We start from the raw sequence: 18122 nt of genomic DNA, 5'->3' as shown, positions 1-18122 counted from the left end.
CCCAGTGCTCCATCCAGCAGAGAGCTGGATAAAGGCTACCAGCTCCCAGTGCTCCATCCAGCAGAGAGCTGGACACAGGCTACCAGCTCCCAGTCCTCCATCCAGCAGAGAGCTGGACAAAGGCTACCAGCTCCCAGTGCTCCATCCAGCAGAGAGCTGGATAAAGGCTACCAGCTCCCAGTGCTCCATCCAGCAGAGAGCTGGATAAAGGCTACCAGCTCCCAGTGCTCCATCCAGCAGAGTGTTTGCTGGACAAAGGCTACCAGCTCCCAGTGCTCCATCCAGCAGAGAGCTGGACAAAGGCTACCAGCTCCCAGTGCTCCATCCAGCAGAGAGCTGGACAAAGGCTACCAGCTCCCAGTGCTCCATCCAGCAGAGTGTTTGCTGGACAAAGGCTACCAGCTCCCAGTGCTCCATCCAGCAGAGAGCTGGATAAAGGCTACCAGCTCCCAGTGCTCCATCCAGCAGAGAGCTGGACAAAGGCTACCAGCTCCCAGTGCTCCATCCAGCAGAGAGCTGGATAAAGGCTACCAGCTCCCAGTGCTCTATCCAGCAGAGTGTGTGCTCAATGCTACCAGCTTCCATTTCCCTTCACAGAACGGAATTTTCCACTTGGGAAGAATGAATTGCAATCACCCAACCCCCTTATTCTCTCCCTCCCCACCCCTCCAAAAATGCATAATGTATGAAGTCCTGAAGAACATCTCCATGCCATGCTGCACCATCTGTTAAATACCTGTGTAAAAAGGGATGCTGCAGCCTTATTAAGAACCAGGGCTCTGCTTGGAGCCAGATGGGTTCTGATGAACGGAAACGGAGCGTTTCAGCTCGGCTCTTCTTGCTGCGGAGCTTGGTGGGCTGGTGGTGGGCTGGGTTGGCTCCCTCAGAATGTTGGCATGAATGCCATCAGGAATTGTTTAGATCTCAAGGAGGGAATAATCATGAGGGGGGGAGGAGGGGGTTTGATGTGTGGCAGTGCAGCAAAAAAATCAGTCTCCTCAATATCCTGAGGCTTTTGAGTTTCATAGAATCCTAGAATGGTCTGGGGTGGAAGGGACCTTAAAGAGCATAGAATCCTAGAATGGTTTGGGGTGGAAGGGACCTTAAAGAGCATAGAATCATAGAGCAGTTTGGGGTGGAAGGGACCTTCAAGAGCATAGAATCCTAGAATGGTTTGGGGTGGAAGGGACCTTCAAGAGCATAGAATCCTAGAGTGGTTTGGGGTGAAAGGGACCTCAGAGAGCATAGAATCCTAGAGTGGTTTGGGGTGAAAGGGACCTCAGAGAGCATAGAATCCTAGAGTGGTTTGGGGTGGAAGGGGTCTTAAAGAGCATAGAATCCTAGAACAGTTTGGAGTGAAAGGGACCTTAAAGATCATCTAATTCCACCCCCCTGTGCCATGGGCAAGGACACCTTCCACTAGATCAGGATGCTCAAGATCCTGTCCAACCCTGAACACTTCCAGTGAAGGGGCATCCATAACCTCTCTGGTCAAGCTGTTCCAGTGTCTCACCACACTCACTGGAAAGAATTTCTTCCATGGGCATGGGCATGGGTATGATGAGTATGGCCATGAGTATGACCATGGCCATGGGCACTCTGTCAGCCACATCAGACTGAGCTCCCCCTCCCTTCCCTTCTCCCTCAGTGCAGGTGGGAACAGCTGGTGCTGGCAGATGTGCTTTCTGCAGAACCATTATCTCATTACATCTGCGTGGTGTTGGAGCTGCTCCTGCCTCCTGATGGGTTTGTTTCTGTGCAGATCAATTAATCACTGCGTGGTTTAGAGGGTTGGCATCCTTAGCTCAGCCCTGCTGCTTGGTGTTGTGAGATACACCACCATGGCCAGCCTGTGGATGGACAGCTCTGTGCTGCTTCTGTTCCCTGGGGCAGGGCACTCCATGGGACCCTGAGATCACCCTGGGGCTCAGATTGTCCCCAGCGTGGTGGGCATCTGCCTGCAGCCACTCAGATTGCTCAGCACCAGTTGTGAACTGGCTTAAACTAAGGAAAATCCACTGTGATCCCTGCTCCTGCCTCCAGCATCCCTGAAAGACCTGGGATTGTTCAGCCTGGAGAAAAGGAGAGACCTTCTGGCTCTCTGCAACTCCCTGAGAGGAGGCTGGAGGCAGGTGGGGGTTGGTCTCTTTTCCCTGGTATCAGGTGATAGGATAAGCAGAAATGTCCTCAAGTTGCCTCAGGGGACATTTAGGTTGGACATGAGGAACAATTTCTTCCCCTTGAAGGACATCAAGGCCTGGCTCAGGCTGCCCAGGGCAGTGGTGGAGTCTCCATCCCTGGAGGGGTTTCAAAGCTGTGAAGATGTGGTGCTGAGGGATGTGGTTTAGTAGTGACCTGGCAGTGCTGGGCTAATGACTCAACTCAGTTGGATTCTGATCTGAAAGGTCTCCTCCAACCAAAATGATTTTGTGATTCCGTGATCCTGTGATTCTAAGATCCCTATGGCAACACCTCCCAAACCAAACGCTGCTGAAGCTCCTCATTAGACAGCCAGCAAACGTGCTGAGCAGAAGGTAATTAACAGGGCTGCAGGAAATACAAAGAGAAGGACACTCCACCACTGTTGGCTTAATCCCAGAGCAGTGCTCCACACAAGAAGACCCTCCCCAGCACCAGAGGCTTTGCTCACATCTGAGACAACAGGATGCTGGCACAGGGTGGGGTCACCACTCACCCCACACACAGCTCTAGCCAGATCTGCAGATCTGCAGACCACACCTTGAGTACTGTGTCCAGTTCTGGGCTCCTCAGCTTAAGAAGGACATTGAGATACTTGAATGTGTCCAGCGAAGAGCAACAAGGCTGGGGAGGGGTCTGGAGCACAGCCCTATGAGGAGAGGCTGAGGGAGCTGGGACTGTTTAGCCTGGAGAAGAGGAGGCTCAGGGGTGACCTCATTGCTGTCTACAACTACCTGAAGGGAGGTTGTAGCCAGGAGGGGGTTGGTCTCTTCTCCCAGGCAACCAGAACAAGAGGACACAGTCTCAAGCTGTGCAGGGGAGGTTTAGGCTGGAGGTGAGGAGAAAGTTCTTCACAGAGAGAGTGGTTGGCCATTGGAATGTGCTGCCCAGGGAGGTGGTGGAGTCACCATCCCTGGAGGTGTTCAGAAAAAGCTTGGCTGTGGCACTTGGAGCCAGGGTTGAGTTGTCAGGAGGTGTTAGGTATTAGGTATTAGGTTGGACTGGATGATCTCTGAGGTCTTTTCCAACCTGGTTGATTCTGTGATTCTGTAACTAGAGCAGGTTGCTCACAGCCCCAAACAACCTGACCTGCATTGGTTCCATGGGGCAGCTCCCACCTCTCTGGGCAACCTGGGCCAGGCTCTCACCACCCTCAGGGTCAAACATTTCTTCCTTCTCTCCAGTCTGAATTTCCCTCTTTTAGTTTAAACCTTCACCCCTTGTCCTGTCACAACAGATCCTGCTAAATGTCTGTGTAGCAGTTTGGCACTTCATAGCAAACTAGGATGACCTTCAAGGGTCACTTCCAACCTGATGCATTCTGTGGAACTGCCAACAGTGGTTGGACTTGAGGATCTCTGAGTTTTTTTCCAACCTGGTTGATTCTGTGATTCTTGTGGCTCAGAGAAGGGGGATCATAGAATGGCTTCAGTTGGAAGAGACCTTAAAGATCATCTAGTTCCAACCTCTTCCACAGGCAAGGACACCTCCAACCAGAGCAGGCTGCTCGAAGCTCATCCAGCCTGGTCTTGAGCACTACCAGGGATGAGGTACCCACAACTTATCTGGGCAACCTGTTCCAGTGCCTCACCACCCTCTTAGTAAAGAACTTCATCCTAACCTCCGTTCTAAGTCTACCCTGCTCTAGTTCCAAGCCATTTCTCCTCACTCTAGCGTTACAAGCCCTTGTAAAAGTCCCTCCCCAGCTCTCCCGTAGCCTCCTTCAGGTACTGGAAGGCCACTGGAAAGTTTCCCTGGAGCCTGCAGAGCCCCAAATGCTTCAGCCTGCCCCAGGGGGCAGGGAGGTGGCCTCTGGCACCCACCTGCTTGCGCAGCCTCTGCAGCTCCTGGGCGCTGGCCGCAGGCTCTCCGGGGGCTGCCATCAGCAGCTGGACGTCGGCCAGCAGCGCCCGGGTGCGCCGCAGGTCCCTCCGCAGCCGCTTCTCCACCTCGAAGTCCCGGTGCCCAATCTGAAGGAGAGGGCAGAGAGAGAGAGAGTGTCCTCAGTCCTGTTGTGTTCCCTCCAAAAAAACCTCCATGGAACCTATCCACGCCAAAGTGGAATTTCCCCCTTGTGAAACAGGTCCAGAGAAGGGCAACGGACTGGTGAAGGGTGTGGAGAACAAGGGCTGGTGAGGAGCAGCTGAGGGAGCTGGGGGTGTTCAGCCTGGAGAAGAGGAGGCTGAGGGGAGACCTTCTGGCTCCCTGAAAGGAGGTTGGAGCCAGATGAAGGTTGGTCTTTTCTCCCAAGGAACAAGTGGTAGGATGAGAGGAAATGGCCTCAAGTTGCACCAGGGGAGGCTTAGATTGGACATGAGGAAGAATTTCTTTGCTGCAAGAGTGGTCAAGGATTGGAACAGGCTGCCCAGGGAGGTGGTGGAGTCACCATTCCTGGTAGAAAAGTGTGGCCATGGCACGTTGGGACATGATTTAATGGCCATAGTGGTGTTGGGTTGAAGGCTGGACTCAGTGATCTCAGAGGGCTTTTCCAATCCAAACCATTCTGTCATTCTATGATTCTATTCCCCACACAGTTTGGGAATAAGGAATTATTTGGGGAATGCTGAAGTCACAGTTCGAGAGGGGTAGGGTCAAGACAGAGGTAGGATCAAGAGAAGGGTGGACCCAGAAGCTGTGGGTCCAATTATCTGTGCCAAAAGCTGGTGCAGAAAATGCAGAAGTCACTGTGTGAAAGGACGAAAAGTCAGGAAAGAAAAACAAACCTCTGTCCCTTGGGGTTAAAGAGTGGCAAAGGCAGGAGAAAGTCAACTCAAAGGGGAAAGGGAAAGCCCCACCAGCTGCTGCTGAGGCAGCTTGGTCAGGAGTTATATCCACACCAGTGATGCAAAGCATCTGGAGTCCCATCAGCCACTGCAGAATGGAACTGATGCAGCCATCCCTGTATGAATCCCCAGCCCTGATTCCCTCCAGCACCGCTGGAGCATCCTGGAAGCTCATCCCTGGGCACTGTGGGGGTCACCTCACTACTCTGAAACCTTTTAAAGAAGTAGGAAGGACCTCAAAAAAAAAAAAAAATCAACCCAACTGAACACCAACACCAAACCCATCCTCCACTCCCCCCTCAAGCTGAGAGCAACCATGGTTACCAGGAGAAAAAAATCAGCAAACCAGAAGCTAAACAGGGAGATGACTCCAGAGCTTGATTTCAGACTAAGTGGAGTGGAAGAACATTTCCCACCGTGTCTGCTCTCCACAGCTCTCCTCTCAACCCCCTTCTCCTATTTTCTGTCTGCTGGCTAAAATTAATTGTGTGGATTTGCCCTTGTAACCTGGTGCAGAGCTGGCTGGCGTTTGCTGGAAGCAGAAATCATTGGCATCTCCATTTCCTTAATTAGTTTTCTGGGCTGGATTTTGTTGGGTTTTTTGTGTTTTTTTGGTTTTTTTTTCCCCTCTTGGTTAATAGACTGCTCTGAACTCCCTGTAAATCAGGTGGGACTTGGGCCACTGCAGTGGAGCAACTCTGCTGTCATCCTACCCTCCCTATGGATGGAATCTTGGGGACCGTTCAGTGTCGTTCTCATAGCTCCAGGTTTGCCCAGCACCACAGAGGAGGGATTTGGGGTCACAGAGTCATGGAATGGGTTGGGAGGGACCTTCAAGATCATCCCCTGCCATGGGCAAGGACACCTTCCACTAGCCCAGGTTGCTCAAGGCCTCATCCAACCTGGCTTTGAACACCTCCATGGAGGGGGCATCCACAACCTCCCTGGGCAGCCCTCTGTGGGTCGTAGCTGGAAGCAGCAGGGCAGGTACAGCAGTCACCACCTCCCACAACCCCACAGCCTGGTGCTTTTGAAGTCACAAAGCCAGGACTTTGTCAGATGGTTCTGGTGGTAGCTCACATGCACAATCCCCAGCTAGACTATGCCATCTCCTTGTACTTTCTTGCTGGAGGCTGCCCAGGAAGCACCTGGGGACAGACATTGAATGGTAGAATTGTTTGGTTTGGAAGAAGCCTTTAAGATCATCCAGTCCAACCATCAACCCAACACCACCATGGCCATCAAACCATGTCCCCAAGTGCCATGACCACACGTTTCTTGAACACCTCTGGGGCTGGTGACTCTACCTCTTCCCTGGGCCAGGATGGACCTTGCTTGGTCCTTGGTGGGACTGGCTGTCCCCTACATGATGCCTACAGCCTGGCACCCAGTGCCTGCTGCAATGCAGGCCACTTCTCTGATGTCTGGTGCTGGGGAGAGGCAAGTATCCTTCCAGTATCTGAAGGGGGCTACAAGAAAGCTGGGGAGGGATTTTTTAGGCTATCAGGTAGTGATAGGACTGGGGGGAATAGAATGAAGCTGGAAGTGGGGAGATTCAGGCTGGATGTGAGGAAGAAGTTCTTCCCCATGAGAGTGGTGAGAGCCTGGAATGGGTTGTCCAGGGAGGTGGTTGAGGCCCCATCCCTGGAGGTGTTTGCAGCCAGGCTGGATGAGGCTCTGGCCAGCCTGCTGTAGTGTGAGGTGTCCCTGGCCATGGCAGGGGGGTTGGAACTGGCTGAGCCTTGTGGTCCCTTCCAACCCTGACTGATTCTATGATTCTATTCTATGATTCTATGATAAGTAGAGAGGACATGGCAGCCAGCCACACATCTGTGAAGCACCAAGCTGTTGCCCTCTCCACACACACATTCACACTCCCTTTTTCACAGGCACCTTTTTTAGGCTGGGGCAAGGCATTTTGTCTGGCCAGGAGGTAGCAGTGAGGAGAGGGGAGAACACTTCAGCCCCACCAGGCTGGCCCCAGGGTAGGTACCATCCTCTTACCTGCTCACACAAGGTGCTGATGAGCCCTTCCAGGTCCTGTTTCTCATGTAGCACCTTCTTCCTCTCCTCATACTCCTGTTCCAGCTGCATCTCCAGCTGCCGGAGCTGTGCACAGGAGAAAAATCCAGTTCAGAGCGTGGCCACCACCCTGCCAAAGCCCCATGTCCTGGCAGGGCATGGCCACCACCACAGCAGGAATCTGGTAGCTTCTGGCAGAGGGTGCACACCAAAGCCTCCCATTGCTGCAGCTGGTGCTGGGGACCAGCAAGTGGCCACATTCCTGAGAGCCACTGCTACCCTCAAGGCAGCACAACTGCTCCTGACCAGAAGGAGCAGAAGAAGCTGTCCTGGTGCCTGCAGGACTTCTGGGGGCATGTTGGCCTGTTTGAGCCCCTCTGCCTGCAAGGCATGGTCTGAGGTCCCTGAGGGCTGTACCTGCATCTCTGGAGTGGTTACATGGAGCCTTTAGCCAAACCAGAAAAGGGGTTGGCTCTAGGGTTTTGAGTATGAGTCTGCTGAGGAGTGGCTGAGAGAGGTTTAGGTCAGGCAGGAGGAACAATTTCTTCCCCAAAAGGGTTGTAAAGGCATGGCCCAGGCTGCCCAGGGGAGTGGTGGAGTCTCCATCCCTGGAAGGGTTTCAAAGCTGTGGGGATGTGGTTCCATGGTTGAGTGGTGACCTGGCAGTGCTGGGTTAAGGGTTGGATTGGATGATCTGAAAGGTCTCTTCCAACTACAACCATTCCATGATTCCATAATTCCTCCATGTTTCCTCAGCTCATCCCATGAGCACAAACAAGGCAAGGAACATGCTCCTTGCTCCAGGTGTCCACCAGTGAGGACATGACAGTGGCCTTGCAGGGCAGAGTGTGCCACAAAGGCAGGATTTGTACCCAGGAGCAAAGGGAGCCTGAGATCCAGTGCCAAGTTCTTCATCCCTCTTGCTCAAGCATCACCTTCCCACAGCACTGCAGCAACATCAACTGGGACAGCACCCCACAGCTCTGCCATGCAACTGAGAGAGGCTCAGCCAGTCCAGCTGGGTGCTGGTGGTGCAAATGTGCTGACAAGCCAAGGCAGCCCACTGCCAGCCTGCTCCTCCCCTCAGGAGCAGCTGCTTGGCAGTGCCTTTGGGAGCCACCGTGCCACGCTGTGACCCTGGCACAGCTCCCTGGAGCCCTCCCTGTCCCAGCCACCTCCTGCAGCCCCAGCTGCTGCTCAGACTGGGTTTAAAAGAGGAATGGGAGTAAGCTCCTGAAGACTGGTGGCTCTCCAGGGTGTCACTGCCATGTAGTCATTTGGAAAATAATCCTGGGGCCATGCAGGGTGAAGGAGAGAAGGATGAAGAACGGGCTGAGGGCAGCTGTGTGGCACAGCTCCTCCTTCAGCCATGCTGGCAGTGCCCTGCTCTCTGCACAGGGCAATGAGGTAGAGATGGAGGTACAGGACGGCAGGGAGGACCCTAGGAGGAGCCCTGGGCTGGTTGTGAGGATGTATCATAGAATAGTTTGGGTTGGAAAAGCCCTCTAAGATCACTGAGTCCAACCATCCACCCAACACCACCATGGCCATCAAACCATGTCCCAAAGTGCCATGGCCATACATCTCTTAAACACCTCCAGGGATGGGGACTCCACCACTGCCCTGGGCAGCCTGTTCCTGTCCCTGACCACTCCTGCAGCAAAGAAAAGTGTGACCATTGCTCACCCTGGGTGGGAAAGAAGCTCTCAGCCACCCTCAGGAGGAAGGGCTCTTGGGGATGGTGGATTCTCCTCTGCACTGTGGAAGAAGGGGGAGCCATCACCTTCCCCCCCAACCCAGCACCAACCTACCCTCTTCTGGCAGGACTGCCGCACGTCCTCCAGCTCCTCCTCCTTGTCCTCCAGCTCCTTCTGGTGCCTCTGCTTCATCTGCTCTATCTCCAGCTCCAGCCTCTGATGGAGCTGAAAGACCCAAAGATGAATGCCCCAGCAGTTCCTCACAAGCCTGGAGGGATGCTGCTGGTGCTGGTGTGGGCTGGATGTGCCCATGTGGGACCACACTACCTGCTCCAGGTGATCGACTGCGGCCGTTTGCCGCTCCAGCTCTTTCCGCTGCTCCCCAGCACTGGCCTCCAGGTCCCAGAGCTTCTTCTTGAGTGTGGGCACAGTGTTGGCATCCAGGGCATTGGGGGTGCTGAGCTCCTGCAGCCTGCTGGACATCGTGGTCACCCGCTGTGCCAGCCTGGCCACCTCTGCCTCCTTCTGCTGCTCGGCAGGGAGGGAGCAGTGTGTCAGGAGATGAGTCCCAAGTGTAGGAGAGGGGATTTGCACAAGCACCTTGATCTTACAACCCAGGCAGTTCCCAGCACCATCATCAGAAGCACCCTGGAGCAGCTGTGGGCAGACCCTTCTCTGCACAGGACCCACCCCCCCCACCATGACCCCTGAGCAATCTTTGCCCTCTTGGTCTTCATAGAATCTTGGCCTGGTTTGGGTGGGAAGGGAGCTCCAGAGGTCTATCCAGTCCAACCCCCCTGCACTCAGCAGGGACAGCTGCAACTAGAGCAGGTTGCTCAGAGTCACTTGACCTGCAGTGGTTCCATGGGGCATCTCCCACCTCTCTGGGCAACCTGAGCCAGGCTCTCACCACCCTCAGTGTCAAGTATTTCTTCCTTCTCTCCACTCTGAATCTCTCTTAGTTCCAAACCATCACCCTTTGTCCTGTCACAACAGGCCCTGCTCTAAAGTCTGTCCCCAGCTTTCTTCTCAGCCCCTTTAAGCACTGAGAGGCCATCATAAGGCCACCCTGGAGCCTTCTCTTCTCCAGGTTGAACAACCCCAACTCTCCCAGCCTGGCTTCACAGCAGAGGGATTCCAGCCCTCCCAGCACTGCTGTGGCCTCCTCTGGCTTCACTCCAACAGGTCTCTGTCTGTGCTGAGGACTCCAGAGCTGGCCCCAGCACTGCAGGTGGAATCTCAGCAGAGCACAGCAGAGCACAGCAGAGGGGTAGAATCCCCTCCCTGCCCCTGCTGCCCACACTGCTGGGGATGCAGCTCAGGATGGGCTTTGCTCCCTGCCTCCTGACCTCACCTTCCCTCTCCCATGAGCTGTCCCCACAGGGGCTCTCCTCATCCCTTCCTTCCCATGGCTGGCTGGCAGCAGCCTGGGTTTCCCCCAGTTCTGATGCCATGAGGGTCTCTGGGGGCACCTGGCACAGCATCACCCCATGGGAGCACAGACCTGCAGCTCCTTGCAGGTGAGTTTGTGGCTGGAGGTGTGAAGAAGACCCTGGGGGCCTTCAGCAAAATGAGTTTGGGGCTGATTAGTTGCATGATGGGATGGAAACCACTCATACAAAGTGATCCCTGTTCTGGCAGAGGAAGACAGTGCTGGAATACCTCAGGGAGGTCCCAGAACTGCGCTACGAGAGACGGGAACCATGTTGCTGGGATTTTCCTGGTGGCCTCTGCTGGCACTTCAGAGATCACAGCGTTGCTCCAAGAGCTGTCCCCCAAACTGGTGTCAAAGTGAGGTGATTCCCTCTTACCTCCAAGCTCTGCTGCAGTTTGCCCATCTCCCATCGGATGCTGGTGTTCTCCTGCGACACCTTCTCTCGGAGGCTCTTCTCAAAGGCAGATTCCCCCAAGGCTTGGGCTAACTGCAGGTCAAATCTGCAGAGGGGACAAATGTCACCTGTGCTGAGAAGGTCTGCAATGGCAGCACAGCTGTCTTCTGCTCGAGGGGAGCAGAAGGGCAAGGAGACAGCCTCAGTCAGCAGCATGCCACTTCTCCTGGCATTAGGCTCCCCAAGTGCTTTGGAGATGGCCAAAAATCCCCAAGAGCTCATGGCTGCCATCATTGTGGGAATCAAGCAACCAAGCTGGTGAAGGGCCCTGAACACCAGCCTTGTGAGGAGCAGCTGAGGGAACTGGGGTTCTTTAGTCTTCAGAAGAGGAGGCTGAGAGGAGACCTCATCACCCTCTACAACTCCCTGAAAGGATGTTGGAGCCAGGTGGGGAGGGGATTGGTCTCTTCTCACATGCAACAAAGGCACATCAAAGCTGGAGCATGAGAGTGCCCCAACACTCAGTGACCTGGGAACCAGGCAGCTCTCTCCATGATGCCACCAAGTGCTACCATAGAACTGTTGAGGCTGGAAGAGGCTTTGGAGATCATCAAGTCCAACAGCTCACCTGGAGCTCACAATCCCACCCCTACTGCTAAGCTCCTGCCATTAAACCATGCCCCTCAGCACCACAGCCACCTCCAGGGATGGGGACTCCACCACCTCCCCAGGTGGCCAGTCCCAGTCTTTGACAACCCTTTCTGTGAAGAATTTGTCCCTAATGTCCAACCTGAACCTCCCCTGGCACAACCTGAGACCCTTATGTTGGGAACAATCCTACTCTGGAGGCATTTCACAGTCCCACACCAAGGAGACGTCAAAAGGAACCTCCTGGCTTGGTGCAACCTCCAGCAGCCAACGTGGATGGAAAGAGTGGCTCTTCAAAGCCACCCCAAGCATCCCTGTCCCCTTCCCTGCCAGGTGTCCCCACCAGCCTCACTTCTTCTGCCTCTTCTCCAGCTCATGGCCGCGGGTCTGCAGGCTCTCGGCGAGCACCCTGGCGTCCTCCAGCTCGCAGAGCAGGCGCCGGCACCGCCGCCGCAGCTGCTGGGACATCTTCTTGGCTGCCTCACAGGCTGCTTGTGCCTCAGCAAGCTGTGGGGAGAGGTGAGGGTGAGCCGTGGAGGAGCCCTACAGCACGGGGACCATGTAGTCACTCCCCATATGGGGCTGGACCGCTCTCTGGCACCAGGGGACTTAGAGATCTTTCAGCAAACAAGGACAGATTTAAGTGCCTGGACCCCTTACACTCCAGGTCTGCTGGCAGCATCCCATCCCATCCCCATCCCATTCCCATCCCATCCCATCCCACCCCACCCTATTCCATCCCACTCTATTCTATCCCATCCCACCCTATTCCATCCCATCCCATCCTATTCTGTCCCACTCTATTCCATCCCATCCCACCCTATTCCACACCACCCTATTCCATCCCCCTCTATTCCATCCCATCCCACCCTATTCCATCCCACCCTATTCCATCCCATCCCATCCCATCCAACTCTATTCCATCCCACTCTATTCTATCCCATCCCACCCTATTCCATCCCTATTCCATCCCATCCCTCCCTATTCCATCCCTATCCCATCCCACTCTATTCCATCCCATCCCTCCCTATTCCATCCCTATCCCATCCCACTCTATTCCATCCTATCCCACCCTGTTCCATCTCATCCCACCCCACCCTATCCCATCCCACCCCATCCCTCCTGCTCAGTCAGCCCCAGGGGTGGAGGTCTGATGCCGTTGCTGGAGCCAAGGAGCTGGATGCTCCAAGGCTTCACATCACTTTGTGGCCAGAGAGGCAGGCAGAGCTCTCTCAGCAGCCAGAGGATGGCCCCACTAAGGACTGACTTTAAACAAGCCCAGGAGTGGTGTTAATGAAGCCTGTAACACCAGGCCAGCTCCTGGGGAAGCAAATGAGCTGCTTTAGCTTTACTCAAGCTCTTAGGACTGGGCTGCTTCTCTGCCTGCTCTTGAATGGCCCATGAATAACACCCATTGCTTCAGCTCATCCTCAGGACAGGAGCCCTGCCTCCAGGCACTTGGGCTTTTTCCCCTCCTGATGGCAAAGCTTGGGACCTGCCAGCTCCTCACACTGGCAGCTCTTTGTGGGGACAGATCATCGAATCACAGAATGGGTTGGGTTGGAAGGGAGCTTCCAAATCATCCAGTTCCAACCCTCTGCCTTGGGCAGGGACACTTTCCACTAGACCATGTTGCTCAAGGCCTCATCCAACCTGGTCTTGAATGCTTCCAGGGAGGGCAACTTGTTCCAGTGATGATGGTGCAAGCACAACCCAAAAGCTTCAAGACTCACCACTCATTCCCTCCCCACTCCAGAGCTTCCCAAGCCCATGCTCACTCCTGGGCTTGGCCAAGGTTGACTTTTGGCATCATTCAGGCATTGGAATAGGTTAGCCAGGCAGGAGGTGGAGTCACCACCTCTGGAGGTGTTCAAGAAGCATATGGCCATGGCACTTTGGGACATGGTTCAATGGCCATGGTGGTGTTGGGCTGCTGGCTGGACTCAATGATCTTAGAGGGCTTTTCCAACCCAAACCATTCTGTGATTCTATGAAAAGGAACTTTTTCAGGTGCTCAGTGAGAGCAGCAGCAGCAAGCAGCTGCATTCCTTAGCCTCAGCTCTGTGAAGCTTCACCTGGTCAGCACCAAAGAGAGGACATCCAGCTGCACCCCTGGCTCCTCAGTGTGTCCCTGGGGAATGCCTGACCCCTCCTGCTCCCAAAGCCAGCAGCTTGCCTTTTGCTCCAGCCCTGTCCTGGCTCCCAGCTCGGAGTCCAGCCGCTCCTCCAGCTGTGCCAGCCTCTTCCGCAGGAAGGAGATCTCCGTCTGGGCGCAGTCGAAGCGCACCTGCCACTCGTCCTCTGCCAAGGCACAGACACCCACAGGGCTGGGTGGGTGCTCAGGCCATGCCAGGCTCAGATGGGTGAATGCCCAATGACACCACAGCTCCCACATGGCAGGAGCACCAGTACCCAGCTCATAAGGTGCAGCTGTCCCAGCTCACACAGGATCATGGAGTTGTTTTGGTTGGAAGAGACCTTCAAACCTTCAGTGACCTTCAAGGTCATTGAGTCCAACCATTAACCCAGCACTGCCAGGTGACCACTGAACCACAGTCCTCAGCACCACATCTCCACAGCTCTGATGCCCCTTCAGGGGTGGGGACTCCACCACTGCCCTGGGCAGCCTGGGCCAGGCTTTGACAACCCTCAAGGGGAAGAAATTGTCCTTCGTGTCCAACCTACCATGTACCCCAACCCTAGGCAAAGCATGCATGCTTACCCCGTCCCATCCCATCCCATCCCGTCCCATCCCATCCCATCCCATCCCATCCCATCCCATCCCATCCCATCCCATCCCATCCCATCCCATCCCATCCCAACCCACTCGTATCTCAGCAGCTTCCTCATCAATCCAACACATGCTTCAAGCACACTATGAGCTGCCAGGAGTGCCAGGTAGAGCCAGCAGCACCCTTTGCCCTGATTCTCTTTCTGTATCCCCATCCCTCCTGCTGGATGACCAATGACAGGGTACCAAAACCAGACTGAGGTGACATGGGGCTTGGGGGAGCAGCATTTCTTGAGGACCTCTACCCACTGGAAGAAGCTTTGCAGCCCCACAGGTCAATCTAGGTGCCCAGAACGTGCATCCCCTGCTTAGGGACATCCCTACCTCCTCCAGAGCCACTTATCTTCATCTCACGCAGCTGAACCAGCTGCTGGGCCTCCTCCAGTTGCTTTTCCACTGACTCCAGTTTCTTCTGCACTTGGTCATGTTTGCTCTGGAGAAACCCACGGAAGGAAAGGAGCAGCTCTCCCCATGCCCTCAGGTCCAGTGAGGTTGTGTCAAGAGGGTGGCATGGCCACCAGCACGGCCCCATGGCTCAGGGCTCTCCTACCTGCAGCTCCTGCAGCTCTCGGGCACCCCTCAGCCTCTCTGCCCGCTCCCCATCCAGGACCTGGCAGGTGGCATCGCTCTTGTACCTCTCGTCCGACAGCTCCGTCGTCAGGTCGATGATCTGGAGGTCAACAGGAGTCAGCCTGGGCATCAGGGGGTGGCCAGCCACCTTTCATCCACCCAAGTGCCCTCACCACTGTCCTCTGACAGCTGCCTGTGCTTAGGGTATGTGGTAAGTGCACACCAGCAGCCACCCAGTGTCACCAGTGGGAAGCCAGGCAGTGCCCAGCGTGGCTGTCTGCTATGGCTGTGCTGCCAGCAGCTGGCACCAGCAGGCTCCCAGTGCTCCTTTCCCTCCATCCAATGACATTTTAAGGCACTTCATGTTTTGCAGCCCCCCTTGCACAGGCTCCTTGTGGCATCCAAGGAGCAACGGATGCAAGCTGCAGCACAGGAGGTTCCACTTCAACACAAGGGGGAACTTCTTTACTGTAAGAGTTATAGAGCACTAGAACAGGCTCCCCAGACAGCTTGTGGAGTCTCCTTCTTTGAAGACTTTCAAGGCCCATCTGGATGCATTCCTGTGTGACCTGAGCTACATTGTATGGTCCTGCTCTGGCAGGGAGTTTGGACTCAATGATCTGTTTGGGTCCCTTCCAGCCCCTGACATCCTGTGATCTAACAAGTTCAAGTCCACAGTTGATGTGACTCCATAGTTGGAGGACATGGCCTCAGGTTGCCCCAGAGGAGGTTTAGGCTGGACATGAGGAACATTTTCTTCCTCAAAAGGGTTTTCTGGCAGCCTGCTCGGGGCAATGGTGGAGTCCCCGTCCCTGGAGGGGTTTAAAGACATTTGGACGAGGAGCTTAGGGACATGGTCTAAGAGTTGTGTACAGGGAGATGTTATGGTTGGACTCAATGATCTCAAGGTCTTCTCCAACCAGGCAATTCTGTGCTCATGCTGAGAGGCAGGGGGCAGGCAGAGCACTCCTCCTGCACGCCGTCTCCTTGCCATTAGCATTCATCCCACGCAGCTCAGCCACTCCTGGTGTCAGCAGAGGTTGGTGAGCGTGCTCCTGAGAGCTCAGGGAGAACATGATCCATCTGTGTGTCATTCCCCACTCTAATTACAGCCTGTGTCAGCAGCAGGGATGACACTCACGTGGCCACCTTCCAGCCTCACACGCTGGTGCCAGCGCGAGCTGACAGCTCTCCTTGCTGGAGGGGACAGGAGGCTTTCCCTGGGGACACCCCCAGGAATGGTCCATTCCCAGAGCATCCTGGCTGCTCTCTGGGAGCAGATGGAGCACCCACTGTGCTGGCAGGGGGGGGGGGAATCTCACCCAGCAGGGCCCCTGGGTGCTGCTGCAGGGCACCACAGCTTATCTGGGTCCTGCCTGGAGAGCCACAGCTGGCTGCGGTCACCCTGTCCCCACCCAACCCTCAGCTTCTCCTGCTGTGATGGATTTGCTGGCCACATCCTGCTGTTACGGTGCTAGCAGAACATCCCTGCAACCATTACAGGTTTGGGACTCTGAGCAGACTGCTTTAGTTGAAGGTGACCCTGCTGAGTGCAGGGGGTTGGCCTGGATGACCTTTAAAGGTCCTCTCCCACCCAAACCAGTCTGGTTCTCTGCTTTTACATTTATCCCCAGGTGGCTCCTTTTCCAAACAGGGGAGGAATTTCTGGAGGAGGGGTGTGGAGGGTGTCTACCTTGCTCTCCAGCTTCTCTGTGGTCTGCCTGAGCTCACTGCAAGCCTGCTCAGATTTCTCCAGCTTCTTTCTCAGCGCCGCCAGCTCCTCCTAGGGAAGATTGGAAAGGAAAGGTCCACCAAGAGCTCCAGCATGCTTGGTTTACTTATGAAAGAAAAGAAAAAGCCCCCAAAAAACACCAAACCCCCTCTGTTTCTGTTCAAAATAAGTAGGATAGACGTGGCTGCCTTATTAAGACAATTCACCAGGCATCTTTGAAGGCTGCAGATTGCTGGGGCTGCAGCTCCTGACATGGATTTCGTCGGAGGGAATGTCAGCTCTGGTGTGTGTCAGAGCACGTTTGCACCAGAAGGCAAAAAAAAAAACCTCAAAGGCTTGGGATGAGCAGCCAAAGGCCTCAGAGCTGCTCTCAGAGCATTCCTGGGGCCCTGGCAAGGTTATCACAGAGGAACATTGTTTTCTGTGATGCTTTTTTGGGCAGCCTGAAGGAGCTGCTCAGTGGAGCCTGGTCCTGCTTTGATGTCCAATGCTGAGCAGAAGCAGAACGTGCAGAGCTGTGATAAAACCAGGGGTTAAGGGGTGATGGGGCCTGATCATTCCTGGGTGGGTTTGGAGAGACACACAGAGGCTTGGGCAGCTTTTATTTTTTCTCTGAATCAGCCTGAAAAAATCTTGTTAAACCCTCACTAAGGCAAGAGGAGGAGCAGGACTCCAGGGAAGACAGACTGAGAATTTGGTGCAGGTCTCAGACCAGTGCAGAGAGGCCAAAGGTGGCTTTTCTGGGTCAGAAAATGCCCATTAATGTCCCCCATCAGCAGTGGCAGCACAGCTGGAAGCCAGCAGAGCTCTGGTGACAGCACAGAGCAGAGTTCCCTACACTGAGGATGTGTTTGGCTGCTCATCATCCATCATCTCACAGAGGGATGTGGAGCACCTGTCCCCAAGGGGCTGGCTGCAGTGGATCCAGCCTCAGCAAGCTCCCAGGGGGCACGTGGGGGGCAGTGGGGCTGCCACAGCCCTGGGATGGGGCTTTGGCCACAGGGAAGTGGTGTGTTTGCTTCTGTCCCTCTCAGAAAGGAGAGTTGCCTCTCCCTCCACACCTCTGCAGAACACATTACTTGGGGGGGGGGGGAGGGGGGGAAATGGAGATGGTGACTTCTAGATGGTGACAAAAAGATCTCTGCCCTGACAGAAGTGGCTTCCAATGTGGCTGACCTGCCAGGCAGAGCCCCTGTAGAATCCCATCTCATCCCATACCACCCTATCCCATACCACCCCATTTCCATACCACCCCATCCCCATAACATACCACCCCATCCCATACCACCCATCTCATACCACCCCCTTATACCACCCCATCTCATACCACCCATCTCAGACCACCCCATCTTACACCACCCCATACCACCCTATCTCATCCCAACCCATCCCATCCCCATACCACCCCATCCCCGTGCCACTCCATCCCATACCACCCCATCCCATCCCACCCCATTCCATCCCACCCCATCCCATCCCATACCACCCCATCCCATACCACCCCATCCCACCCCATCTCATCCCACCCCATCCCATACCACCCCATCTCATCCCACCCCATCCCATCCCACCCCATCTCATCCCACCCCATTCCATCCCACCCCATCCCATCCCATACCACCCCATCCCATACCACCCCCATCCCTCATCCCACCCCATCTCATCCCACCCCATCCCATACCATCCCATCCCATACCACCCCATCTCATCCCACCCCATCTCATCCCACCCCACCCCATCCCATACCACCCCATCCCATCCCACCCCATCCCATACCCACCCCATCTCATCACCCACCCCATCTCATCCCACCCATCACCCCATCCCATACCACCCCATCCCATACCACCC

The 18122-nt window shown here is 55.1% G+C and overlaps 1 protein-coding gene across 1 annotated transcript in view; it reads right to left on the bottom strand.

Annotated features, from left to right (window-relative positions):
- Positions 1–18122, bottom strand: part of MYO18B (myosin XVIIIB) — an 83721-nt gene that overhangs the window by 29689 nt on the left and 35910 nt on the right. Inside the window, exons 24-33 of the mRNA XM_054392567.1 lie at positions 16233–16322; positions 14520–14639; positions 14294–14402; positions 13355–13479; positions 11531–11685; positions 10513–10636; positions 9029–9229; positions 8816–8926; positions 6987–7091; positions 4023–4169 (exon numbers count right to left, since the gene is read on the bottom strand). Of these exons, the coding sequence (XP_054248542.1) occupies positions 4023–4169; positions 6987–7091; positions 8816–8926; positions 9029–9229; positions 10513–10636; positions 11531–11685; positions 13355–13479; positions 14294–14402; positions 14520–14639; positions 16233–16322 (1287 nt within the window). The remainder of the gene's footprint in view (positions 1–4022; positions 4170–6986; positions 7092–8815; positions 8927–9028; positions 9230–10512; positions 10637–11530; positions 11686–13354; positions 13480–14293; positions 14403–14519; positions 14640–16232; positions 16323–18122) is intronic.

Source organism: Indicator indicator, chromosome 26 (genome assembly GCF_027791375.1).
Source record: "Indicator indicator isolate 239-I01 chromosome 26, UM_Iind_1.1, whole genome shotgun sequence".
NCBI classification, from domain to species: domain Eukaryota; kingdom Metazoa; phylum Chordata; class Aves; order Piciformes; family Indicatoridae; genus Indicator; species Indicator indicator.
Note: the sequence above shows the minus strand (reverse complement) of the source record. Positions and strands in the feature narration are given on the sequence as shown.